Below are 27,664 nucleotides of genomic sequence, written 5' to 3' on the forward strand. Positions count from 1 at the left end.
TACCAATAAACTCCATTACAATCACCCTTACATGAACACATCTTCATAAATGCAAAAACTTTGCCCTGACTCTCTTAAGTGATATTATAGTGGGGCCTGGTCTAGTTAAAAATATATTTGTAAAGAAAGAAAGAAAAAGAGTCAAAATAACATGATGGAATGCTTGAAACTGTGTCAACAGTGATGAAAATGTCTCATGAAAATTATAACTTAATTTCATACCTCTCTACATAGGTAGCATGTGAATTCCAAATTATACATTGTCAAGTTTCCATACATTTGGCTATGTTGTATATATTATATCTATGTAGTCTATATATTATAGATCTTCTAGAGAAATTGACAGTAAAGGACACACTTATACATTTTGTGGGTTAAAAATAAATCATATACTTATTTATATGGTAAGTGTTTTGTTGCAAGTTTGTATGAATTGAGATTTATTTCCCTTTCCTTCAGGAGTCATGCTTCTAATCAATAACGATTAGCATGACAACTAAAAATAAACATACTTAAATGTGTTAAACTTTGAACTTTTCAGTTCATTTGGATCTCTAGACTGTAGTGCAATAGTGAAAACAAAACAAAACAGAAAAGCACAAACAAAATGGGCTTAACTAGGAAAAAGAAACAACCATGGAGTATTCCCTGCCTCCAGCCCAGAATGTTCTTCACAGGAGAGTCCAACTACTATGCTCTCACTTTAACTTACTTGAATGGTGTGTGGCTGTGCAGTGTCAGCCATCTGTCTGCTGGGTATGAGAAATTCATATGTTTCTCTGAAAAATGCTTTTACTTTCATCAGGAAATGCAAATGAATTGTTCTTTCAATAATTTAAACTGCAGAACTGCAAGTCAATGAAGGCATTCTTTCTATTCAGCTGAATAGGAAGTGATATACTCAATATCTCCATGTTCTTATTAAGAAATGCCAAAATGTTTCTCTTCGATTTACTACTGATTAGTAGCTTTGTTTTTTTTTCTTTCCTCCCTCAAACTTTAGGAGTTGTAAAAAGAATAATAATAGTTCAAGGCAGTATTAAAACCACAGCTGTAAGTAATAAAAAGTGCATTTCCTGAATATAATACAAATGTAACTTTAAGAAACTAAAGGCACGAACCAACTAAATACGTATTACAAACTAGAAATGCACAGTTCAAGGTAATCACTATTAAGTAAAAGCTTCAAATATTTGTTTCTAATGGATATTTAAAGCAGTTTGAAAATGATACATCATCAATGAATTGCAAAAACGTACAATTGCTTAAAATATAAGCAAAATAGACTCTAATATTGACATTTTGGATTCGTGATAAAATACATAAACACATTTATGAATGCACTCTCTATATACAGTTCACAAATTATTTTTCCATTAATTTAAAAGAATATCAGAGGTTCTAGGAACTTAAGGTCCATTTTTAGGTTGGTGTGGAGGTATTCAAATTTTCAACAAGTTTGTTAGTAATTTTAGAATTCCATTCTGAATAAAAACTGTACCATTAATACAGGCCTGATTCAGAAAAAAACCCAATAATATGATTTTAGTATGGATTTGCAATATATCAAGCTGGTGTGTTTCCAGTTATAAAGAGAGATGAGTTCACCATGAATTCTGTCTCTCAGAATACATGTGTAAGTGGTATTCTAACCCGAAGGTTTTGAAAATGAAATGTTTGAATACACCCTTCCCTACTGTTTGCCAGGGTCATTTCCTTTCCCTTGCTTTCCTTTGTGTAGTAGGAGGCAGACTCTTGAAAAACCTTAACATAAGCTTATGACTTTGCATATTTTCAAAGAAACTGTCATCGCAAAGCAAGGCAATGACCCCACACTGCATTTAGGTAGCAGCTGGAAAGAATCCAAACTAACATTCCATCATAAATTTGCCTTCAGACATAGCAAATGTTCAGATTCGGTGATGAAAGTGCAGAAGCTGGCTCAGGGGAATTTTCTACGGGCCACATTGTGCTGTCATGTATTTTCATTTGTGGTAACTTACAATTACACAGCATTTTACAAACTGTCTCTTTGTCACTGGGCACAAATCTTCCAGCTCACCAAGGGGCTTGTTTTACTGCAGGATTCCTACAGATTGAGAAACTGCAGCTGATATTAACACTAATCCTGACCTTTCTCCAAATTTTAAATGATCGCAGAACAAATAACCTGTCCCGGAAAATAGTTATTTTCCTAGGCAGTAGAGATGATTAAATAAAAATAAATGGGTAAGGACGGAGAACGAAAATAACTAACCGTATAAATTATTTTAGTAAAAATGAGTCTGCCTCTCTATAGTTAGTTGAAATGTTTTTGGTTGGAAAGGATTTACTTGATTCAATTTCCTGAATATGGCTGGGAGATGTTCAATACAGAATTGTACATTTGAAAGATAAATCTAAGTGGGCTGAAACAATGTGGCAGCAACTGCTGTGATGTTTGGTCTGGTCTTCCCTTTAGTACTTTCACTTAAGTACTAGGTCTATTTTTTTAAGGTTTTGGCTCTTATGAATTTCTGCAGTAGTGGTTAATGTATGTATCGGTATCCCAGACACGTATGCCTGCTAAAGCCTTTTTTTGTTTTTGTACCAGAATCATACTTTTAAGTAAATTACCTTTCATGTGCACAAAACCATTGGATTAGTGTATAGATACTGAATCACTAATGTGAAACTATGACCAAAACACATCCTATATATAAATGAGAAATTCCTACCCAGGTTAATAAAAGCTATGTTTACATGATACCAATATAGCTGAACAACTTAGTAAAAAATTGAGTCAAAACAGGTTGTGTGAGAGAGGTCACGTTGGCCAGCTGCTTTGGTATCATGTACACACGAGCAAATAGCGGCTATTCAGTCTGGTTACCACACCCGCAGGGAAGCATGGTATTCAGGACCCAGCCACCACACGCCAAAACACAGCACAACAATATGGCATTTACTTTAACAAGCAAGGAGGAATAATCAAGAAGGAAGGGCAATTGGGTCCTGACTCTAGGAGATGGTGGCTGAAGACATTTTACACCTGTTTTTAAGTTTCCTATAACAGATCTGGAAAATGTCAAAGGGCTGGCAGTCTTTCGAAAGGCAAGTTTCAGATACTATTGCACCACCTATTCAAATAGCCCGCAAGTTCTGCCAACAGTTAAGGATGAAACTGCTTGTCACAATAGAGATAGAGAACCTTGGGTTCTTTCTGGATATTGGAACATATGCATGGCTCGGCAAATTGAAAGTGGTGCTTTCTGAAAACTGTTTTTAGCTGTTTGAGTTCTACTTGTGTTATTTTGAATACTGCCACACAAGAACTAAAAATCTCTGTCATTTCTTAAAGAGTTTAAACAAACAATATTAAAATACCATCTTCCGTCACATTGAAAGGGAGTTGGATATGTTTTTCCTCCATATTTACATATACAGAGTTCTGATCTAGAAAACCAATACAATAAACCATTTTATGTTTTAAAAACAGGCAGTCTTTGGTGACGCAAAGGCAGAGATTTTTTTTGTTACCTCCTGCCTATTTCGCTCTGTCTCATAAAGTGAATATTGTTGGCACTGTCAGAAAGTTCTAAATACTGCTCAACAGACAAAACAAAATACCCATCATAACCTTGTACCCGCCCAGTGCTCAAAAGCTGCTGCTTTTCCCCTTCTGTCCATGCCCTAATCCCCTCTTCCCCCTCTTGCAGCCTTCTTTGTTCCTTAGTCCAGGCCTGGGCCACGGCGCGCTGTCTGGCAATCTCCAACACGTGATTCTTTTCCTCTTCGACAGTTGTCCCATACCGGATGTTGAAGCACAGGGCTCCATGCTGGAGCTGAATATCTGCAAACCGTCTAGTCCTCCCATTCAACACAGAAGTCATCTGGGACACAGTGACATTGACACCATTCTCCAGAATCCGCCTCCCCCCAGTGTTACCGATGAGCACCAGGTCTTCCTCCAGAGACCCAAGCTTAATGAAGTAGTGAGTGTCCCTCCCCTCTATGGTAAAATGTAGGTTTTCCAGGTAATGGGCATTATTGAGAATGGCAGCAAGCCGCCTGCTATCTTCATTGGCTACTCCTATAATATCAGCTGTTACTATGCCATCCTTGATGGCAAATTTTATACCTTTCCCAAAAACAGAAGGGACAGCAGCAAACCTTGGTTGCTTCCCTCCTTCAAGGCACCGTCCATCATTGTATCGGGGAGTCATAGGTAGTTGGTCCAAGGAAATGAAATTCCTGAGCTGTTTCTGGAGTTCACACTGAATGCCCAGGATAGTCTAGGAAAGAGAGGCACAGAGCAGATGCAGCATGGAGTTAGACATCTGTCAGATACTCGGTGATTGTGGAAAGGACAGGCTTGCAAGGTTGCTTCCTTCTCTCTTTAATTTGTCAGTGAGTGATTTAAAAATAAGCCAGATTTGGAATCTCTTCATCAGAGATTTGGAAAAGACTAACAGGTGACTACCTAGCATTCTTATATCTTGGTGGAGTTAAGCATAAGGAAATACATTTAAACTTGAAATCACAGAATTGCAGAGCTGGAAGGCACTTTAAGTTGGTCCAGCTCTCCCAAAACACAGACATTTTATTTTCACTGATTTCACTCACACTGACTAGATGTTATTACTACATGTAGAGTAATACTTAGGCACAGTGAGGCACAAAGAAATGCATAAGGCATAGTTCCTACTTTAAAGAGTTTAAGACCTTATAATTAACTATGGCAAATCAGCCAGAAATTCACTGATCTTTTTATGTGGACTTAAAAAAAACCTTTTTATTTTTGGCAATTTTCAAACATACTAAGAAATAAAGAGAAAAGACTAATGAACCTCCAAATATCCATTATGAAGCTTCAGCAATTTTCAACATTTTGCTAAATATTTTTTAGAAGGACTTTTAATTACAGAAAGCATTTACATCTTTACAAAAAGGGATGAATTTATAGGACCTATCTAGAACTTCCTGTCCCTTATAATTTTTTAGACTTAAATTTCAAGGCCTCACACCCAAATTTCAGTTTTATTCTATCAAGCCCATTTTGTTTTCGCAAACGCAGATATTCATATTTCTTTCAGTTGAAAGAAAAAGCTCCTTCTTATTTTCATTTGTACCTCATACTTCTGGTGAAATCATCTGCTGAATCTTAAATGTTTTGATATTCCTATTTTTTCTCAAAACTGTACCCTTGTAATATTTATTATTTTTGCTTCATTGTGCTTATGTATTTTTTCTTTATCAGAATAATTTTATTCTGTTATTCCCATGCTCTTAAGACATCATCCCCTAAATTATTTTACAGTTGGAAATCTGATGTTTTCGTGTCTCTTACTGAACAATTTTCTCTAGGTAGAATCCATAATTGCTCTTGGTAGCCCATTTCAGAATCTTTAAAGTACAGTTCCTCTTTCCTCTTATGTACCTATTGCAGCAGTCATCAAGTAACCTGTTAATCTTTTTTTCCCCCAAAACTCCAATTCTCTGATCTTTTTCTCATGGAGCTTTTTTTCTACCTTCTCATTAATTGTGCACATTTTAGTGAATATTCAAGAGGACTAAAAAATCAGTAAGCAAATATATGTAAATATAATTTCTAGGTATTAAATGCCCTTCTGTTGTTTCAGCTAAAGGAGGTGATAAAGCTTTTACTAACCTTTCCAGGATCCCACTCTTGAGTTTTTGTCTGAAGCCGTAGAAGCTCATAAGTTAATTCTAAATTTTCTAATTCAGGTTTGGGAAATCCAGGTAGTACATTGTGTAACTGGAAACCAAATAGCTCCAACCAACTTCTGATGTCTGTGAGACACAATATTAAAAAAAGAAAATGAAAAATCCCATACTTTATAACCTTTGTAGAAAACTTCAAAGATACCTCTCCTGCCTTCAAACTGTTTAGGCAATAGAAGTTAGGAATAAAACTCCTATTTATTTATTTATTTATTTATTTATTCATTTATTTATTTGACGTAGTCCCACTCTGTTGCCCAGGCTGGAGTACAGTGGTGCAATCTTGGCTCACTGCAACCTCCACCTCTTGGATTCAAGCGATTCTCTTGCCTCAGCCTCCCGAGTAGCTGGGATTACAGGCATGTGCCACCACACCTGGCTAATTTTTGTATTTTTAGTAGAGATGGAGTTTCACCATGTTGGCCAGGCTGGTCTCGAACTCCTGGCCTCAAGTGATCTGCCTGCCTCAGCCTCCCAATGCTGGGATTACAGGCGTGAGCCACCGTACCCAGCCTAAAACTCCCCTTTATATGACCCACACTAAAATACCTGATCCTCTCTCTCCAGGGAAGAGTGTTGATTTGTGGATAACCCTGGATTATAAGCTCAGCTTACTACATTGAAATTCCTAATGTGATAGTGGTACTAAGGCCACAGGGACCATCATATTAGATTTATATGATGAAACAGAATCCTGAATTTTTCTTTTATGAAATTATTCATATAAGCTTGTAAGAGTAAAACACAGAAACAGCTAAAAAAAAGTAGCAGGATGCAAAAGCATTATGTTTTATGTTAACATGCACGTTTTGCTCACTCTAGAAAACTAAGGAAGACAGCAAATGCACAATAACTTGCGGGCTAACTGTCAGGAAGAGGAAGCATATTTACAAAGGCATTGAGATTCTGTGATAAAATCCACAGTACTGAGTTACTCAAGTTTAGCTTAAAGTTTTAAATAGTTTAAATACCTGTGGTATACTTTGCAACATCTTGAATTTTGCCAACTGGGTAGTTATTTTCAAAGGAGTAGAGGTTGAATGGTTTAGGAAGGAGGTTCAACTGTTTCCATATGTGATGATTAGGCGTTGTCCATCTGCCAGCAACAACATCATAATCCCTTTGCCCCAGGTGCACTAATTTAGTAAGGAAATCATAGAGTCCTCCATGAAAACCAATAATGACCTGAAAGTCAGGGTAAGTGTCATGATAGATATCGCCATAAGGTGTGTATAGTATCTCCTTTATGACCTGACCTCGGCTGCTGAACACAGCTAGTGGGGTACCTGTATTATCACAGGCTACGTAATATTCTTCACCACTGCTTAACTCCATGGCAATAAGGTGACCTTGGAGATCATAATACAGAGATGTAATCTCCGAGCTGGTGTGGTTGTACAAATGAGTAACTCTTATGGGGTTGGTAAGGTCTGCATAAAAGAACTGAAGGTGCTGCCCTAGGCTGGACTTACTCGCGACGCGTCGCCCAAGCCCATCATAGTAATACTGCACAGTCCAGCCAGAAGCCTTATTGTAGGCTTTCTGCAGCAGGCCATTAGAATTATATTCAAAAATATCATTTCCCCTCTGCCTCAGAAAGCCATCTTCATCCATTTTATACTGAATTTCTCCTAATCTGGTGATGCGGTCTCGGAGGTCATATCGGAGAGGAGTAAGACGAGCACTATTCCCATGGCTTAAGAGGTTGATGTTTCCATTCAGATCATAACTATAACGCCACTGGGTTTTGTCATTTACAGAAACAGTCTGAAGTTGCCCATCGGCATCGTATTCATAGAAGTACCTTGTTATATTGGCATCTACTCCTACCCTTATGTCACATATTACCATGCGGCCCACATTATCATATTGAATAGTCATCCAGTAGGCAATTGCCTTTAGGATTTCATATTGGACTTCAATGACTTGTCCATTGGCACTGAAGATTTTGGTGTGTTTCATCACTGTAGTAGTTATGACCTGATTTAAATCGTAATTAATTACACTGAATTTTCCAAACTGCTCTGTTCTGCCAGAGACATCAACATATCGGTAAAGATCTATAGGCAAAGGGGTTTCATTGATTACAGCTTGCATGCTTGTGACTCGGAAATTGTTGTAGCTGTAGTCGAATCGTGCATTCACAAGGCCTTCTTCACTGAATCTGAAAATCTGGCGTCCAATAAGAGGTCCTGCAGGAACCAAAACAAAAACAGTAAGAAGCTAGGTGATCAATCTGGAAGAGTCAGAAAGGTCTAGTGTTATTTTATTTAGTACTGGTGCTTTTATATTCATAATACAATATTAGAGACTGATCTCTGATATCAAATGCCTGGGCATATTACCTCATGGATATATATTCTCATAGTGGTAATCCTCAAATATAAAAAATTAAAATACTCTATAGTTATAGAAAATTTTAATTATAGAAACTACAGAAGTAATAACACATCCAGTAGCCCAGGGTGATGAAATTGATATTATGAACATGTTTTCTTGCTATAATCACTGACAAAAATGCTTTCATTTCATTTAACCTTTGCTACAAAGTCAGAGGGTCAAGTTTTGACAAATTCCAGCATTAAAGTAACTGGATTTGGGCATTCTATAAACCCAAAGGGTGAAATACATTAGAAAGTTCTGACTTGTGAAGATATTTTGTCATCAACTGAGGCTTATAAAGGTTACACAGGGCTTGAGCTAGTTTCAGTGAGACTTATATCTTGCAGTTTCATCTTTGGGAAGATTTGGTGCTGAGCAGGAATGGGTATACGGTTACACTAGGCACTTGGATTTCAAATTACTTGAGAGCTGAAAGAAAGAAATGCACTATATGTTTTTAAGAAATCAGCTTTCATCAGACTATAACATGCTTTAAATTTTCAATGTCAGATAATTTGATAAGTAAAGTGAAAGTTGAGTTGAATCTGTGCAGAGTAATGCTTCTATCTCACACTGTGGTCAGTGAAAATGTCATAAGAAAATAGTGATGTTGTTGTACACACCATCACTCTTTCACAACAAACCTGTTTGCCTGTATCTGATTGTGCAGATGAATCCATCATGCATCAGGTGTATTGTCTTAATCACTCCAGAAGACTCTTCATATGTTAATGTGACCTGAGTGGTATCATAGAGAACCTCAGAAAGCCTTGCTTGCTTGGTGTACTTGTATAAGACTCTGCGCCCTGTCCCCAGATGCAGGGTTTGTAGCAATCGGCCATCTCGACTATAGTCTTGGATAAAAGAAGTGCTACTGTCCGGTGGGGTGTAGATGTTCCGGTAGTAGCCCACTGAAAGCATGGTTTGTAAGCTGTGACGCACCATGCTAGGCATGGTGACTGAGAGCAGACAATCTGGTTGGTCATACTCAAAGATGTAACGCCGCTGGCTATGTAAGAGAAGCATCACAGACTGAAACGAGACAAAGGCAGAATAGCATATTATGGGCAACTAAAGTTGAGGTGATTAAAGAAAATACACATTCATCCATTCAACACAAATTAATCAAGCACTTACTGTGTGCCAGACACTGTGGCAAACCCTAGTGGATACAGTAGTGCACAATAGTGGTGTCTATCTTCATGATAATAAAAATTTACAGTTTTGATGGAGGAGAAAGACAAGTAACCAAGCAATTACAATATAGTGTGAAATGTGTTACGACAGGGGAGTTACAGAGTGCTTCTGGAAGGCAGAGGAAGACCAGCTTACTCAGACTTGAGAGACCAGAAAAGGCTTCTTGGATAAAGTGGCATCTGAGTTGAGACATAAAGATTGCCTAGGGATTGTCCAGGTGAAGGCAGGGAGCCTGGGGCAGGGGTAGGGAGAGTATTCTTGGCAGAGAGCATAGCCTTGTGAGGGTCTGGATATGAAAAAGAACACGGCTTTTTCAGAGAATGAGAGAAATTTTGTGTGGCTAGAACTTGAGTATGTTGGGAGTGGTGGGAATGGCAGGAGATGACGTCAGCTATGTAGGCTGACTCCAGATCATGCTAGGCTTTCTAAGCCACACTAAGGAGTTTGGATTCAAGTATGTTGGCAACAGGGAGTCATCGAAAGGTTTCTATTTTATTTCATTTTTTAGAGCCAGGGTCTCACTGTGTTGCCCAGGCTGGAGTGCAGTGGTGTAGTCATAGCTCACTGCAGCCTCGAACTCCTGAGCTTAGGCGATCCTCCTGTCTCAGCCTCCTGAGTAACTGGGACTACCAATGTGTGCCACTGCATCTGGCACTCTTGAAGGGTTTTAAGCAAGTTAAGGGACGGTTGCAAGAGGGCACTTGCAAGCTGGGAGAAACTGTCAAGTTGGTATTTTAGAAAGGTTACTTCAATGTGCATATGTTTCAGAGGAAGGTAAATGGATGGCAGGGCATTTCACAAATTAATTTATAGTTACCATAAAGTATTGATTGACTTCACGTACTAGATGTCTTCCTAAAAATTGTGCATAAAATATTATTATGGCATTATTATTGTTTTGCAATTGATGTTTTAACTTCACATTTCCATTTGTGTTTTAATATTAGGGAAGCATGTCATTAAAATTGAATGATTCTCTGGTTATGCAACCCCTCTCCCCCAAACTGATCTGTATTTCAGAAACAGTTGTTTGTTGAGGTATAATGCAGGTAATAGGTGTTTCACAAATATTGAGTGTCTTGTTTTAATTCTAAATACACACATAAAAGGAGCACTGTTTTAGGGAGGACTCTAATTGACTGACATGTGCATCTCATCTTTTAATAAAAATAAAAATTTCTCATCCTTGGAGATTCTGATATGACTCCCTAGAGGAGCTTTATCCTTCCCTTTTGAAAATTACCTTTTCAAGCAAAGAGATTTAGTTGAGGGTTATTTATTCAAGTTTGTGTTATGAAAACAATAGGTATATTTTCATTTTCTAAGCACAAATTATATAAATATTTATGAATGTGAACTACATAAGTATATGTAATGTACATTTATATCTTCTAAATATGACATTACATTCTAATATTGAATGTGCTTTCTGAAACTGCATATCCTCCCTACCCTTCTGAGAATTATTGATTTTGAATTGCATCTCAGTACCATGAAGTCAAAATCAGTGGTTATTTGCTCGTTTGTTCATTCTTTCTTTTCCACCAACATTATGTCTGCAGAGCCAGAGGTGAGTGCAGAAATCCTGTCAATTTGTCACTTGTGGACAACCTGCAGCTTGCCACAGCCTACAGTTCCACCATCGTGACCTCTGAAAACCTCCTGAACAAAAGGAAGGAGACTTGGAAATCCTGAATGGGCTTGGAGACATTAAGGGAGAACTGCCTCTCTGGACCAAGGCAGAATTCAATAGAACCAGCAAGAAATTTTCCTATGAATGGGAAAGCAGGTGGCAGGGGGCAAGGGTGGAAAGGCTTTATACAGGAATTGTGGAAAAGCTTTTGCATTATCTCTAGTCTGACAGTCACATTTCTCAGTTCCTTTCCACTCTCTTCTGTCAACTTGCTGTGAGTAAATGACATCTGTCACCTGTGACACGGGCCAGGGACTATCCCCATATGGCCCCCACACATTATCTAGTACCAGCCTGCCTGGGCCATGCCTTTTCCAGTCACTGTACCAGCCTTTCCAAGTATTTATGGCACGTCATTGTTATTCTCTCCTCTGTTCCCATCCTCCTGCCTGCAGTAAACCACTGCCTGAACCATGTTCCTAGGTGGTGCTGATGCTGGGCTGTCTCAAAAGCCCTTGGTCTGTTTCAAAGCTTCCTGCCAATGGCAAGAATGTGGATGATGTGATTAGAAATCAAATGAATGTAACTGTTACATTGCCAAAATACCATTTAGCTCTCATTTGGCTGCTTTTTCACTTTGGGTGAGCATTATTATCAGTTTGCTCAAAAACAATGCTTATGAATCTATCCAATGTCCACAATGCTGCTATAGGATAAAAGGCCATTTCTTATTAGTCCAAATAACAGAGTGGGAGACTTTTATTCTTTTAATTGATTGTGAGGTTCTAAAAGAGATAATTGTAAAAGCAACAACAACAGCAACAGCAATCATGGCTGTATGCTTATTTGAGCAAGACTAGAAATGAGAGCAGAAATTTGAAAAGTTAAAACATTTGAATGACCACCAGATGGCAGTGTGGGGCCACCTGGAAGCTGAAGCCAAAGTCGTCGTTCTGGCCCTCTAGGCAGCCTCTGAAAGCGTCAGCCCCAAAGAGGCAATTGCTGTAAATGTATAAGGCTAAAGTATCTTATTAAATGATTATAAAATATATTTAAATGCATTTTAAAAATGAAGTTCATAAGAATTATTTTAGGAAACTGAAAGATTTACATTTACTGTAATACAAAATTTTAGCCCACAAGTCTTCAAAATATAATTATCTCAGAGAAGTCTCATAAATCAAGACAGAGAATTAATGACCACATAGAGAAAATTTAAGAAACAATAAATGATTTTTTTTAATAGGGAAGAGATCATTAAGCAACCACAGCCATTGCACAAATAATTATTTTTCTCCTAATGGCTACAAACCATTGTGCATGAAAATGATATGCATAAGTTTCACTTACTCTAGAGGAAGTCAAACTATTTTTACAAAATTTCTGCGTGTTAAGGTGAAAAATCTGCTGCTGCTTTTTAATACAACGTGACACAGGTATGGCAAGCAAATTCACAAGGTAATACCAGAGTATTTTGGGGCGTAAAAAGAGAAATGTATTTTAAAGTTTGAGAATTCTTAGTTTAAAATATGCTACAAGAACAAGCCTCTTTATCCCTGCTCTGCCCCGTCATAGTGGGAGAATGTGCGACAAAGGCCATATTAAAGAGAGGACTGGAAAGAACACAAGGAGATACAAAACCTCAAGTCACTGAAAAAGTTACATGTTACATGGGATTTTGGTAAATTCAATATTCTTTCCCTTTTTCCCTCTAGAATCACAATTTCAAAGATGCTTTGATTTCCTCCCTCGCTCCCTCCCTCCCTTCCTTCCTTCCTTCTTCCCTCCCTTCCATTCTTCTGCTCTTTCTTGTTTTGATTTACCTCCAAGTGGCAGTAAGTGCTAGCTAGCATTTAAATTCTCTACTTGAGTGTTTTATATTATTTCATTTAATTATATCTATTCAGTGAATTAGTTATGATTACTGGTAATAATAATGTTAATAAAATCAATTTTATGACAAGTGACTTTTGGAAGGTAAAGAATCATTCCATAATTATGCGTTTTGTAGGTTCTGAGTTTTGCATAACAGGATTGCTTAAATCAGTAGCTACCCTTTTAATTAGAGAACAAATTAAATATAAAATCAAGAAAGGAACAAAAGTGAACTCAAAGGTACAAATAAGCTGGTTTGTCTCACTGGTCAGAAAGTTACCAGGACTTGTCTTGATACCTTATTCCGAGTGAGGAAGGTCTTATTTTTGTCCACTGCAGACACTGGCAGTCTCACCGAGGTTTTTGTTTGTTTGCTTAGCAATTATTGCCAACTACGTTTTTGTAGCAAAGAGAACTTATGAAGTTTGCTTCATGTGATTCTTTGCTTAAGTAAATTTGATGGAATAATCAGTGAATTCAGAAAAGAGAAACAATAAAATCTCCTCATTGGTGTCAGAGAAGAGGCTAAATAACTGCACCCAGGGATGAAACTGAAGTTTTCAATAGGCTCGTATGTTATTGTGCAGATAGTCTAAAGGGAAAGTCTTATGAGACCTAGATGTGACTGTCTATAGGCAATTAGCTCAGTTGGTTGGACTCTGGTGCCAATGAGGTTGGAATTATGAGTGCAAACCCACGTATGCTTCTAAGGAGTGCTGGCTACTTAACTAGTCACATGGAGGACCTGTGGAAAGATTGGTGCAAACCTGTCTTCTTTTCTGAAAAACTAACTCAGCCAATATTCTGTTAGTGATCAGTAGCACTGTTTTTTTCATATGAAGGTCATCAATATACACCTTAAGAAACACTTTGCCTACACCTTAAGAAATACTTTGCCTATGCACACATACCAGCAAATATTTGGATTCAGTTAATGTTGTAACAGGCTTGGCATTCTGTAGGCACTAGTCACACGGTTTTGCCAATCATTCTTGTTACCAAAATTCAAAAGAGGAAAGACCTGCTCTATAAGATTCAGATTTTGCCAGTGTAGAGGACAGATTATAGATTTGATAAATATTTTTAGCAGAAAAGGACATGAGGTGGATTCACCAAAGGACTCCTTCCTTTTGCCCTGGCTCCCAAGTGAATTCTGCTTCATCTCCAGGCATTTCCAACTTGGTAAATTCTCCAGCAACAAACTCTGGGAACTAGTAACATGGTTTTATAATGACATATAACTACTGGCACACTATTTTTATTTAACTTTGGGGAGGGTGTATCAGAAAAGTTGGGCATTATTTGGTACCAATAGGGAAATCTGCCATGTGAGCTATGAGCTCCTATGACTTTTCTAAGAACATCTAGAAGCTACCTTGTACTGATTACCCTTGAATTCTCAAGGGAAGCCATTTTTCAATTTTTGTAGAAATTAATTTAGGACTGATGAATTCCTAAATGTGTTGAAAGAATAGATTTGGGAAACAAGAGGCACTATCTTAGGAGATTAGACATTGAGATAGAGATCAATTACTCTTATTGTCCTCTGGTACCAATCTGGCCAGAAACCATTTTGCTCTGTAGGGGCTGATGTTTGACAAATGGTTCCTGTAGTGGGATTAAAATATTTTTCTATTATTCCCAGACACAGGCCACAAGCTCCCATTTTGAAGGCTACTGGAGACTCAGTGTACACAAAAGAGTATTACCAATGAGGCCCCACTACCACCATTCCCGCAGGCTGATTGCTTTTGGAAATTAGTCTTCAAATGTATACAACTAAAATTTCACTGACTATCCTAACAAAATTAGAATTGCTTATCCTCTGGGTAAAAAGCCCTTTACCAGAGCTGAGTACATTAACACAATTTTATAATTTTCTAGTTATTTTTCCCTCAGTATGAGCTTTCATAATAATAAAGATACCTTTTCGAAAGCATGAACAAAGATGTTCAAATGAGGAGAAAGCTAAGCCATTATTCTGACTTTAGTCTGAAAGAGTACTTGGCAGAGTGTGGGACTGGGGAAAATTTTCAGCTGAAAAACAGTTTATCCTTATAAGTTCAACATCTTTTTGTTACTTCTACAGAACAGAACAGCTGGAACGCAGACTTTTCTCCTGCAGGTCCTCACCAAGATGGACAATTAGGGCCATTTTCGATAGTCTCACTCAGAAACTTGAAACTTGTCTTTTTCCCCTATGTACTTACTTTTTCTAAGTAGGTATAGCTCCAAATTTTCCCATCAGCCCAAGTTCTTGAAATAATTTTTCCACTCTGGTCATATTCCATTTTTTCATTCCACGTTCCTCTTTGAATAAACGTCACCAGTCCCGAAGGTGAATATGTGATGTTCACTTCATTATATCTGCTTACAGGAGACCACAGAATGGGTCGCCCAGTCTGGTCATAAAGAATTCGAAGGGTGAATTTTCGATGATCATCATAGATCTTTCCTGTGCGGGTTATATGATCAAAATCTATGGAGAGTAGGTTTCTGTTGTGGGCCTATGAGAAACAGATATGAAATACATTTTAAGCACAGCCTTGTTCCCCTCATTAGAGCACTGACAATCATGAATCCTTTCCTGATTATCCAACGATAGAGTCTGTCTTGCCTCTGAAGCCTCACGGCTTCACATTCCACAGATGCCACCTGTCTTATTCCTCTACCACATTGTACACTCCCAGAGAGCAGGGCTATGTCTTAAGTACTTGAAATACTCTAGACTCTCAATAGGTGGTTGTTGATTGCTTTTTCCCCAGCTCAAGCCTTAAGTGTAGTGCCACAGTTTTCAGTAATTATGTGATCTTATTTTATGTAAGTCAGTTGCCTACTAAGGAGTGGGTATTCCTTCACCCTTTTCACCAGTGAAGTGGCCATAACATAAAATGGTGAATTATTTGTGTGATTAGAAATCAGACAAAAGGAATACAGTGAGCCCCCTCTAACTTATACAGATTCCCTTCTTTGGTTTCCTCGTTCACCTGGGCTTGGAGTTTTATACGATTTCACACCTATTATAGGGGAACTCAGGTTGCCTTGCCCTCTAGTTATGGAATCTCACTTAGCAATACTTTCATGGAGGCCTGTAGGTAAATGAACTAAGTGTTGGTAGGTCCCCCAGCATTCACGAGGGCAGCACCACTAAATGTGGTTAAAGCATAGAGTTAAGTTTGGATTCCAAGTTTAGAAACAGTACTTTCACATGGTTCTGGTTCTAGACTTTTTCTACTGTATGGTAGCATTTTCTCTGGGCACCTCAAAACCTTGTAGTAGTCCCAGAGTGATCCTGATTCAAGGGATCTTGAACTGGATTCCATGAAAGACAGTACTCAAAGATGCCTGACTGATAAAATTCATCTGGGTTCACACAAGATAACCAAATAACTAAATGACTTAGTAAAAAAAAAAAAAAGTTTAAAAAATCAGCAGTTGGACAACTGACCTGATTTTTTCCACTTTTCAGATAGCAGTGTCAGTGTTTGCTAGATCTACCAGTAACTTCTGCTATGGGTAGCTGATTACAACACAATCACTTAGAAAATGCAATCCTCAACTGTTTGTGTGTGTGTGTGTTTCAAAAAGAAAAAAAAAAGGTGTTCTCGATTTTAGTCATTAAGAGGTTCAGTCCCTGCTGGCCAGTGCACTGAAGAAGGCCCTGTGGAAGATGGGAGCTTTGAAGAAGGCATAGGTGGAAAGTGCAGGAAGGAATTTTAAAATTTATTTTATTTTAGCTTAGCTCAGTTTAGTTAAGTTTTAGTTTTAGTGGGTTTTATGTTTTGTTGTGTTAAAACTTTTTATTTTTAAATAGTCTGACTCACAAGAAGTTGCAAAAATGGTAGAGTTGCTGTGTACCCTTCACCCAGCTTTTAGGGGACAGACTTCTGATTTGGGTGGAGAGAGTCCTAGTGTATCTGGCAGGAACAAAAACAAGAATGAAAAAGGAGAGACTTTGAGGAGTCTAAGTAGCAGTGAACTGCAGTCAGGAGACATTTAAACTAGCTACTTGTCTGTGCACCAGTCATTTCTTCCACCTGCGCCTTAGTTTTCTTATCTGTGAAACAAGAGTGATGTTATCACTTTACACCACAAACTTGTGCTAAGAATTAAACGATATTACATACACAGGTACTTGGTAAGCTGTGAAACAACACTAGTAATTGTTATTTTTATAACATAATGAGTACTTTTCTCATTTTATTTAGGCTTGTGACTAGGACCACATTTCAGATTCCAAGGTGATTGTAGCTTAGTGTACTAGATTTTTATCTGTAAGAGTTGTCAACATGATCCTGAATGAAATGTTAAATATCTTGTTAATGAAGGGGAGGAGTGAAACTCACATTAGGATTTGACTGCATTAATCATAGTCAGATTAAACTGATTCACTAGCTACTCAACTAAACTTGATATTAATGTTAACTTTTGTGGTCAAGGATCTGTTTGTCTGAAAGCTATGCAATGTATCCCAAGAAAAGTGCATATAAAATGTATATATATTAACATTTTTAATATACTCTTAGGGGGGCTTTGAACCTTCCTGAAAAACCTAAACATAAAACCTTTTCAGGTCTCAGGAATCCAAGATCAACATCCTGATTCAGAAAGAGTTTTGATCTTAGAGGTCTGGATGGCTGCAAAGCTAATGCTCTCATACCAGACTCTGGTCTTCCTTTGTTCAGAATCTTGTGCTCTTTGCTTTAAAAAGTAACCTTTCCCTCCCACCCCCAAGTATAAAAGAGATAACTTTTTCATGGCAGAAAAATTAGAAATATAGAAATTTACAAAGGATATAATTACATGTAATCCAACCATCCAATGAAAATCACTGTTAACACTTCACTGTATTTCATTTCATTTATCTTACTTTTTTGGCATAATCTCTGTGCATACATTTAAAACATACAACTGGGATTGTATTTAAAGTTTTGTGTCCTACTTTTTCAGCTAATGTTTTATCTTTAGCATTCCTTGTGTTATTCAATATTCTTAAAATATATCTTTTAATGGTTGCATGTCTTACTACATGATAAACATTTATTTATCTGTTCTCCCAATTAGAAATCAGAAAGTAGAGTTTTTGTTTTTTTCTTTCATATTGCATGTTTTGCTGAACATTTTTGTAAATAAATATTTCCATAATACAGAACCCTACGAGTGAAATTACTGGGTCAAATGAGACATATTAAAAGACCCCTGATGCAACCTGAGAGATTACTTTATAGTGCACAGAGGTTGTATAAATTCATACTCCCATTAGCTAGTAGTGGGAGAGGCTATCTCAGTCCATCCTTACTAGCATTCAGTATTATCAGTTAATTAACTTTTCCCAATATGAGAGTGGGAAAATGATATGCTGCTGTGGCTTAAATTTGCATTTATTTGATGACTAGTGAGGCTGAACACTTTTTTTTTTTTTTAATGGGGGAAAAACTTTATTGCCGTGGGTGCAGCACACCAGCATGGCTGAACACTTTTTAACATCTATTGGCCACGTGTGTATCTTCTGTAAATTGTCTGCTCATGATATTTGGCCATTTTTCTATTGGGGTGTGACACTTTGCTTTTTAAACCTCTTTTGCTTTCAGTTTCTTCATTGGTCAGCTGGGGCTAATGTTATTTGCCCTTAATTTTGAACTTCTGAAAAAAAAAAAAAAAGAAGACCTATCAAATGTTCCATCTGGAAATGCATCTGGAAGACTAGTGGTTAGATGCTTAAATTATCTGGGGGCAAGTGCTGTTTGTGTCAGGGGTAGGTTTAATTCAGGGAGTACAACCACAAATTGGGACTCTCAACTCTTTATACCATCTGTGGCCAATGCATGCAGTGTTGTCTTGCATACATATACAGCCACCTGTTGTTATGTGCTTATGTGTTGTTATGTGCACCTAAAAGGTGATAAGAAAAGCGCATATTTCCTGTCTTTTGATACAACGGGCTTGGAAGCCTATAGGAAACCAGGTGTTCTTTCTTGAACTACCCTTCCTGTGGTTTTACAGCCACATATCTCCAACTGTAATACTGTTCATTTACAATAGCTGTAAAATATCCATGTACTCCCAGAGATGGTTGTAACTGTTGCAATTTATGCTATAATGATAGTTAAAGAGCCAAAGTAACAAGTGATTTCCAGTTCAACTAAATTTGTGGTTTTATTTGTCTGATAGATTAAGTTTACTACTCAAGAACACATTTCTTAATAAAGTCATTATAGCTACATAAGCAGGGATCACTGTTTAAAATCCACCACAAAGGAAGCAGAGGACAACTCTGCCTAATGTTCTTTCTCTGCCTGTCAAGACGTCTGCCGCTGTGCTTCTCTGTTTATGGATAATGCACTCTGATATTCCAGTGCTGCTGAAACACTAGTTTCAAAGTCAGGTTTGGAAGTTAATGTAAAATTCGGCTAAGAGCTAAAAAAGAATGAAGGAACTGAAATGCCACAGGTTCCTCGCTGAGTCTCCTGGGGAAACCATGTGTGAGAAGCCTGGCAAAGAGAATGCTTTTCCAGCTGAGCTCTCCCAACCTCCTTTTTTTTTTTTTTCGAGCTGGAGTTTTGCTCTTGTCACCCAGGCTGGAGTGCAATGGCATGATCTTGGCTCACTGCAACCTCCACTTCCTGGTTCAAGTGATTCTCCTGCCTCAGCCTCCCGAGTAGCTGGGATTACAGGTGCCCGCCACCACGCCCAGCTAATTTTTTTGTATTTTTAGTAGAGACAGGGTTTCGCCATGTTGGCCAGGCTGGTCTCAAACTCCTGACCTCAGGCAATCCACCCGCCTCACCCTCCCAAAGTGCTGGGATTACAGGCATGAGCCACCATGCCTGGCCTCCAACCTCCTTCTTGAGTGCTCATGTGCCACCAGCCTCTACGATAAGAATAAGAACTAGGCTGAACACTACCTACTACTGGGGTTGTAGGCAAGGCTGAGAAAGCTCCACATTCATACAAGTGCTTGCTTTCCTGAAAGATGATAGCCCTTGACCTAAGTGTGGACCATCAATCTTTATTTCCACTCTTGTTTCAGTATTCAATCTACACTAATCCTTTCCCTGGAAAAGAGAAGGGGGGAAAAAAAGATTGAAATTTGGGAATAGCTCCAAGTTAAAAAGGGTATCTTTGGATAGCTGTGCATTGAACAAAACATTTGAGTTTGGCAACTGACAAGCTGTATGGTGTGGTAAGAAAACTGTTTGGTAACAGGTTTTTAATAACGGAAGATGGATCTATGCTGTAATGCATCCTTTGGTTTCCCTTATGTTTTTTTCAGCTATACTAGGAGACAGGCTTGATTATGGTTCATATTAGGACCAGAGAGGAAAGAGGGAAGAGTGTGCTCTGGAGAGCCATGAACAGTGTTGCTGGCAGAAATGAAAAGGCCTGTGAAAAAGGGTATATGGGGAAAAGCAAAGCCCTTTCCTGCTCTTTCTGAGGACTTTGTGTTCTAATTGTTCAAGAGAAAATCCTTTCAACCCTTCTGATTTGAAAGTCATTCAGTTAGAAAAATAACATTGTACTAGGTTGATCTAAAGGCAATTGGTGATATTTAGCTGTTTTTGACCTACACAAAGGGCAATTTGCTATGGTTCAACCAACTACACACTTGCACACCCACACCTGTGAATGTGTTGAACTCTGAGCTATGATCACTGCAGTTGATTTTCTCCCCTCCTTAAGGAGGAGAAGGCTGAATTTTCAAGGACGCTGTCTAGCATTTTAACTCACTAGACAACTGTGTTACTTGTTTAATTTTTGCTGAAGAAGTTGGAAGGTAAATAAGTGAGATGGGCCAAATAGCCATGTTAGAGTTTGGAAGATCCTGCATTTAATTTTTTTTTTTTTTTTTTTGAGACGGAGTCTCGCTCTGTCGCCCACGCTGGAGTGCAATGGCGCGATCTTGGCTCACCACAACCTCCACCTCCCGGGTTCAAGGGATTCTCCTGCCTCAGCCTCCCGAGTAGCTGGGATTACAGGCACCCGCCACCATGCCCGTTTAATTTTTGTATTTTTAGTAGAGACGGGGTTTCACCATGTTGGCCAGGATGGTCTTGAAGTGACCCAGTGATCCACCCACCTCAGCCTCCCAAAGTCCTGGGATTACAGGTGTGAGCCACCGTGCCCAGTCTCCTGCATTTAATTTTTATGAAGTTGTGAGAATGGATAGAAAAGCCACAGTTGGGGCCGGGCGCGGTGGCTCACGCCTGTAATTCCAGCACTTTGGGAGGCCGAGGCGGACGGATCACAAGGTGAGGAGATAGAGACCATCCTGGCTAATGGGGTGAAACCCCATCTCTACTAAAAATACAAAAAATTAGCTGGGCGTGGTGGCAGGCGCCTGTAATCCCAGCTACTTGGAAGGCTGAGGAAGGAGAACTGCTCGAACAGGGGAGGCGGAGCTTGCAGTGAGCCAAGATGGCGCCACTGCACTCCAGCCTGGGCGACAGAGCAAGACTCTGTCTTAAAAAAAAAAAAAAAAAAAAAAAAAAAGAAAAGTCACAGTTGATTTTAAAAAGTACCACATGCTACTTTACTCTCACTAGTTTTAAGGTAATTAGTATTTGATTTTTAGAAATCAATCACTACATTAATTCCACAGATTTTATTTTTTTATTAGTATCTCTTGGTAGACAATCAAAAGCTTACTTAAGTCTACTTTTATTTCACAGAGATGCCTACCAATGAACAGGGCATAGGCATATGTTCAGTATTAGCATCAGCCTCTAATATTTCACCTGGAATTCCCATTTTTTTCTTTCTTTTTGAAAGATAACTAAACTTACTTTTAAAATAGATGGAATAAATGTATAATTTCTCTAGACATTTTATTTTTTAAAAATTATTTCATATTTAACAAGAATCATTGTATGACATTTATGCAGGATTTTCTTTTTTTCTTTTTTTTATTTTTTGGTGTGTATGTGCTTTATTATTTTAAAATCAACTTTATTTGGATAATTTACACGCAGTAGGAGTCACCAATTTTAAGTGTACAATTTAATGAGTTTTGACAGTCATTGAATCAGGTAACCACTACCACAATCATGACAGCATTTCCATCACCCCCAAAACTTCTCATTTCCCTTTATGTCAATTTAACATCCCCACCAACTGTTTTGTTCCCCCATGCAGGATTTTCAATCATTTGTTTACATAGTGATAGATTTCTAGAAAAGTTTACATGACATCATAATAACCTTTGACACAAAACTGCTTGAGTTAGAAGGAACCCTTCTGTTCACTGTTACCTAACTACCCACTGTAACTTACAATCACATACAACTAGTTGTTTCTAATTCTTTTGAAGAATTTGATTCAATAACATGTTTTTTACTCCCAAGACACTCCCTTTACTTTGCCAGCATATAGAACCTTATCAACAGAGGGGATTCTTAGGAAATGGGCTTTTGAGCCAGACTGCCTGAATTCAAATCCTGTGATCACTGCTTACTAGCTGTGTGACCTCTCTGTGCCTCAGTTTCTTCATCTGTAAAATGGGAATAATGATAAACCCATCTGGTAAGGTGTTATAAATAGTAAATGAGTTAATATGTGGCAGTATACATGGTAAGGCTTCAAGGAATGCTAATTGCTGCTGTTATGGTTAATACTACCACTAATAATAGATTGCACCATCCATGTCCCTCTTTTTATAGATGAGAAAAGTGCAAAATTATGGGCATACCAGTTCTTCCTCAAAATCATACTCATTTTTCTCACCCAACTTTGGCTATATTATTTACCTTGGACATTTTTTGCACTATGCTAATTTGCCCTTGCTTAAGTACTTTGCTGTTGACCAATTCATCTGTGTAACCATATAACAGATATTTAAATTTTTTTATACCAAATCATTAATGCTCATATATAGGTGAAATGGTATGTGAAATAATTCTTTCTTTCTAGTTATCTTAGTGAGGCTGATCCAAGATTAACAAAAAGAGGCCAGGCACGGTGACTCGTGCCTGAAGTTCCAGCACTTTAGGAGGCTGAGGTGGGCGGATGGCTTGAGTCCAGGAGTTCAAGACCAGCCTGGGCAACATGGCAAGACCCTGTCTTTACAAAAAAACAAAAACAAAAATTAGCCGAGCATGGTGGCATGTGCCTGTAGTCCCAGCTACTCAGGAGACTGAGGTGGGAGATTCGCTTGAGCCCGGGAGTTAGAGGCTGCAGTGAGCCAAGATCATGCCACTACATGCCAGTCTGGGAGACAAAAAACAAAAAAACAAAAACACAACCAAATATAGCAGGTTCTATGATTTGGAAGCCCCAAGAATTCCTGGACCCCAAAAATCAATACTGCCCAGTAGCCTTGATATAGGAAATCTCCTGTCTCCAGGGGGCTCCTTAGGGGGAAAAGCACTGTTACTTGACTGAAAACTGCAGATATATTTTTAAATAGATTAATCTGATTAATATATCTCCTGTCAGGCTCCTTATCTAAATTTTCACAAAATAAATGCTTCCACCAAACCTGAGGAGAAGGAAGTTAAAACAGTGTTAAGTGAATGAAAATCCAACTCTGAGCACCCTGTAGCTGAGGACCAAGGCAATTTCTGAGAATAGAGGAAGAGGCCAGAGCCCTCTTGGCTGCCCCCACCAATTCCCCATCATTTGTCAGCCTGAGACCCTGTGTTCAACCGAGCTTGTTTCTCCTTCTCAGCTCACATCTGAACACTCACATGTTTCATTTAAAAACCAACCTACCCTATTCTCAGTTGTGTTTGAGTAGAGGAAAAAAGTAAATGGTGAGAGTTTTAGATAAGTCTTTGCTTCATTTCACTTGTAAACACATAATAATCCTACCTGATTTTATAATTTTGGTCATAAAGTGCTAAGCCCCCTCCATTGTTTTTCTTTTAATAAAGGAGGCTGCAGTTCAGGGATTTTGCTATAACCTTACAACTCAGTCTACAAAATCTTATAAACAGCTCTGGGATCCAAAGCTGGGACAAATCTCATATGACAGCATTATTATCCATGGTCATAGCAAGGTACAAACTGGATGTAGTTCCTAAACCAGTACGCTTTTGGTGAATGCCCAATTCTTTTACAATTGCCTCTATTGTTATCTGCACTCTAATTTCTCTATTGTCCAGGGAAATGTGTTTATGGGGACAGATTGATGCAGCAGATGAGCAGATACATGGACTAGATGCAAAAGTGCCTTGCAAGGAAGGAAGATGAGTCAAACACAACTCAGGTTGGGGGGAAATGGATTTTTTAAATAAATGAAATTTCAAGATGTTAATGCGACCTATTTCACTTAATGGAGCTGGTGAAGGATGGCTCAGAGGTAACAAATCCCTTGCCTGCTCAGGCTGAGCAGGGTATCATGTTTCCCAAAAGTTTGCCTCCCTCACCTTAAAAAGGATCCTGACATTGCATGAAAAAAAATCACTGATTATTCTCCAAAGATAGGTCTGTCCTTTTCTGATTTTTTTTTCTTTCCAGCTAAAAGGTCTGGGGGAGGTGTGATTGGCAGCTTTTGGGAACATTTGACGTCTATCATCTTACCAAATGGGCCTTTAAATGAACCTGTTATTTTGTCCTTGAACAATTAGTGCTTTATGGCCTGCACACTTGCAAATTACAACCACACTTTTGTGTGGGTTATCAAAAGGGAGCCCCATTTCCCACAGTACAGAAGGGGTTTCTATGTTGTATGACGTGGAAATTCTGTCTCAACAGCTCTGATAGCTCCACCTGCCCTCAGTCTGAAATGACAGCTTCACTAGAAGAAATAAATGATTCAGTCCAAGGTATTGAGGAACTTGAGAGCATCAGAGAAGCTTATTCTTTGTATGCTTACAAATGGGCCATTGCATATTTTGGTCCAGGAAGAGAGAAAACTGGCATCAGCTTGTCCCTTGAAAAGCTACCAGAAATGAAGGGACGCCATCTCAGAAATAATAACGTCAGTGGGGGAAGAGAATTTGCTTTGTCAAAATTGGATTCACATATCCCTTTTGGGAGCATACTCATTTCATTAAATTGGAAATGCCAAATCTGGGGAAATTGAGGTATCAGCATAAAAAAAATCACTAGGAATAGGGAGAGCAGGTAAAAATTAACCAGTTAAGCAGCCTCCTTCCTCTTTTTGCCTGCTTCATGCTTTTCCTGCCTGGAAGCCAGCCAGTTGTCCTGTGCCTCCCACACTTGCCAGTACATTAGAGTCGATTATTTGTCTCTTTTTGTCAGCATTGAAATGAGGAGTCAGACCCTGCCAAGGTAGCTCCACTGAGTGGGGCAATGATTTATAGATTAATTATTTTAAGGAACAAGGCAGCACAGTGTGATGTAGTAGAAAGAGTGCCATGCTAGGTGAGAACCTGCATTTTAGCTCTGGCTCTGATCCTTAATAGCTGGTTGACTTTGGGCAAATCACTTAACCTATCTGGGCCTTGGTAGCCTTATCTGTAAATTGAAAGTAACAATTGACAGCTGTGGTGATCAAATAAAATCCTGGCTATGAAACCATTTTGTTCACTCTGAGGCACTAAACATACGTAAATGATTGTTATTGTTATTAGACTTCTAGGGGCATGCCATCGTAACACCACCTGGCCAATAAGAGGCCTCATTTTTCAGTCACAGGGCCTCAGGGAGTAGCCTAGAAGTGATATAGAGAAGAAGGCCTTGAATTTGTTGCCCTTATAGTCCAGTCTGCAAATCTGCTCAACTCTGCCACAGGATTGGAAATGGGTCACATTATAATTAGTACTAACTAAACACTTTACTTCTTAACACTAATGAGCTCCCAAATGTTTTATGACCATTAGCTTCTCAGCATTAAGAACAATTTGGGATATGGGGTGTAAATTACAGTTTATAGTTTCTCTCCATTATCTGTGCATATGGAGGACAGAAAACAGGATGGGTTGTTCTAGAAAATGGAAACATCCAAGGTCACATAATATAGAATGAGTTATCCTAAAGAATGAAAAATCCCAAAGTCACATAGTATATGATTTGGTTCAGAAAGTTTTTTTGAGGCTATATGCTGGGAGAGGCACTAAGAAATCATGTCTTCAATACAATTTTTCTGTGATGAGTCCATGAGCTCGATAAGCCATATGTAGATAATTCTTACTTTCTCTAGTAGTACACTTTTATTTTACAGGTGAAAAAAAAATCAAGGCATTTCTTAAAGCATTTGTAAAATAGGGTGTCAAGGCTAGATTCTCTAACTTCCCCATCCAGGATTCTACCCAGGAGGTCCTATTTCTCAAAGAATTCCGATAGAAATCTTTACTGCTACCCACGCAGAGGTTTGATATTTGGATTGGTTTCACTTCTCCTTTCAGTGGCATATCTGGTAAATATTCTGTCAGAAACTTGTCAATGGAATCGAAACATAAAAATTGACTTGTGCACATACAAATTTCAGTAGCTTAAAAAAAAAAAACCCAAACAAAACCAAACAAAAAAAAAAACCACCCACTAAAGTCTGTGGCTGTGTGTCACCAATAGAACTGATTGAAAAGTGAGCACTGGCCGGGCGCGGTGGCTCATGCCTGTAATCCCAGCACTTTGGGAGGCCGAGGTGGGCGGATCACAAGGTCAGGAGATCAAGACCATCCTGGCGAACACGGTGAAATCCCGTCTCTACTAAAAATACAAAAAAGTAGCCAGGTGTGGTGGTGGGCACCTGTAGTCCCAGCTACTTGGGAGGCCGAGGCAGGAGAATGGCATGAACCCGGGAGGCAGAGCTTGCAGTGAGCCGAGATCATGCCACTGCACTCCAGCCTGGGCGACAGAGCAAGACTCTGTCTCAAAAAAAAAAAAAAAAAAAAAAAAAAGAAAGAAAAAAGAAAAGTGAGCACTGCTGTAGATTATTTTGTTCATATCAAGCCATATGACTGGTTTGACTGCCTCTCTCTGGAATTGGGTGGTTGTTTGGGGGTTGCACTTCCACAACCTTAAGGTTACCAAACTTTTGATATGAGTTCTAAATTTCTTTTCAAATAATGAATATGTCAGTATGTTCAATTCTTTGCCTTCTACTTTTAAACTTAACTTCCTCGTAAAGCAACCTTTTTCAATTACCTACTACACCCTGACTCATTCCGATTACCCGCTCCACCCTAAATCATTCGGATCACCTGCTCCACCCTAACTCATTCAGATTACCTGCTACCTGCTCTGCCCTGACTCCCGCCAAAACACTCACCCCGTCATTTCTTTAAATTAGCCAATCGGAATTAGTTTAGTCTGTGCGGTCTAACCCTAGCCAATAGGGGAACGACACAGCAACACGTGCGTCAGGGAAAAGAACCCTCCCCCCTCCCTTGTCCAAGTGTGCTCTCACCATTGCTCCATCTGTAAGGGCGCACCCTTCTATAGAAGTAACTTGCCTTGCTGATAATTAAAAAGAAAATTTTATATTCGAGTGCTATTCCTTCTGCGGCACCAAAACTTTATATATAACATAAACCTTCCCGGTATATCAGGCGTGACACAGGTGCTCAAAGCAGATCTGGCCTCAACAGTGAGTGATTATTTCCCGCAGGTTGGCAGTTGCTCTAGGGCTGATATTGAATGTTACTACATGTAGAAAGTTGGCTACATCATCCTAACACTGGTTAATGTTCAAGAGGAGACAGGTAGACAGAGTGCTATGGCGATTGTAGGCTTTGTTTGCTGCAGAAAAGCTGACCGAGGTCTCCTGGTTAACTCTGGTGAACTGTGCTTGGTAAGGACTTTAAAACTCCCTAATCTATAACTTCCTCCAGGCAGCTCTGAGTACCTCAACCCAGTCTCAGTACCAGTCCTTTATCCCTCTGGCCCTGGATATGTATTCATGGCAATGCTATAATTCACTGATTTTTTCCTCTTAACTTGCCTTTGCCC

At 38.8% G+C, this 27,664-nt stretch overlaps 1 protein-coding gene across 2 annotated transcripts in view; it reads right to left on the bottom strand.

The window, feature by feature from the left end:
• Window positions 1-501: 501 nt before the first annotated feature.
• TENM1 (teneurin transmembrane protein 1) overlaps window positions 502-27,664 on the bottom strand; it is a 498,370-nt gene continuing 471,207 nt past the window's right edge. For both annotated transcript variants that reach the window (XM_063659976.1, XM_054472526.2), the window contains 5 exons: window positions 15,022-15,318; window positions 8,751-9,138; window positions 6,696-7,916; window positions 5,651-5,793; window positions 502-4,274 (listed from right to left, as the gene is read on the bottom strand). In XM_063659976.1, coding sequence (XP_063516046.1) covers window positions 3,516-4,274; window positions 5,651-5,793; window positions 6,696-7,916; window positions 8,751-9,138; window positions 15,022-15,318 — 2,808 coding nt within the window. In that variant the 3' untranslated portion in view covers window positions 502-3,515. The remainder of the gene's footprint in view (window positions 4,275-5,650; window positions 5,794-6,695; window positions 7,917-8,750; window positions 9,139-15,021; window positions 15,319-27,664) is intronic.

This window comes from Pongo pygmaeus, chromosome X (genome assembly GCF_028885625.2).
Source record: "Pongo pygmaeus isolate AG05252 chromosome X, NHGRI_mPonPyg2-v2.0_pri, whole genome shotgun sequence".
Lineage (NCBI taxonomy): Eukaryota > Metazoa > Chordata > Mammalia > Primates > Hominidae > Pongo > Pongo pygmaeus.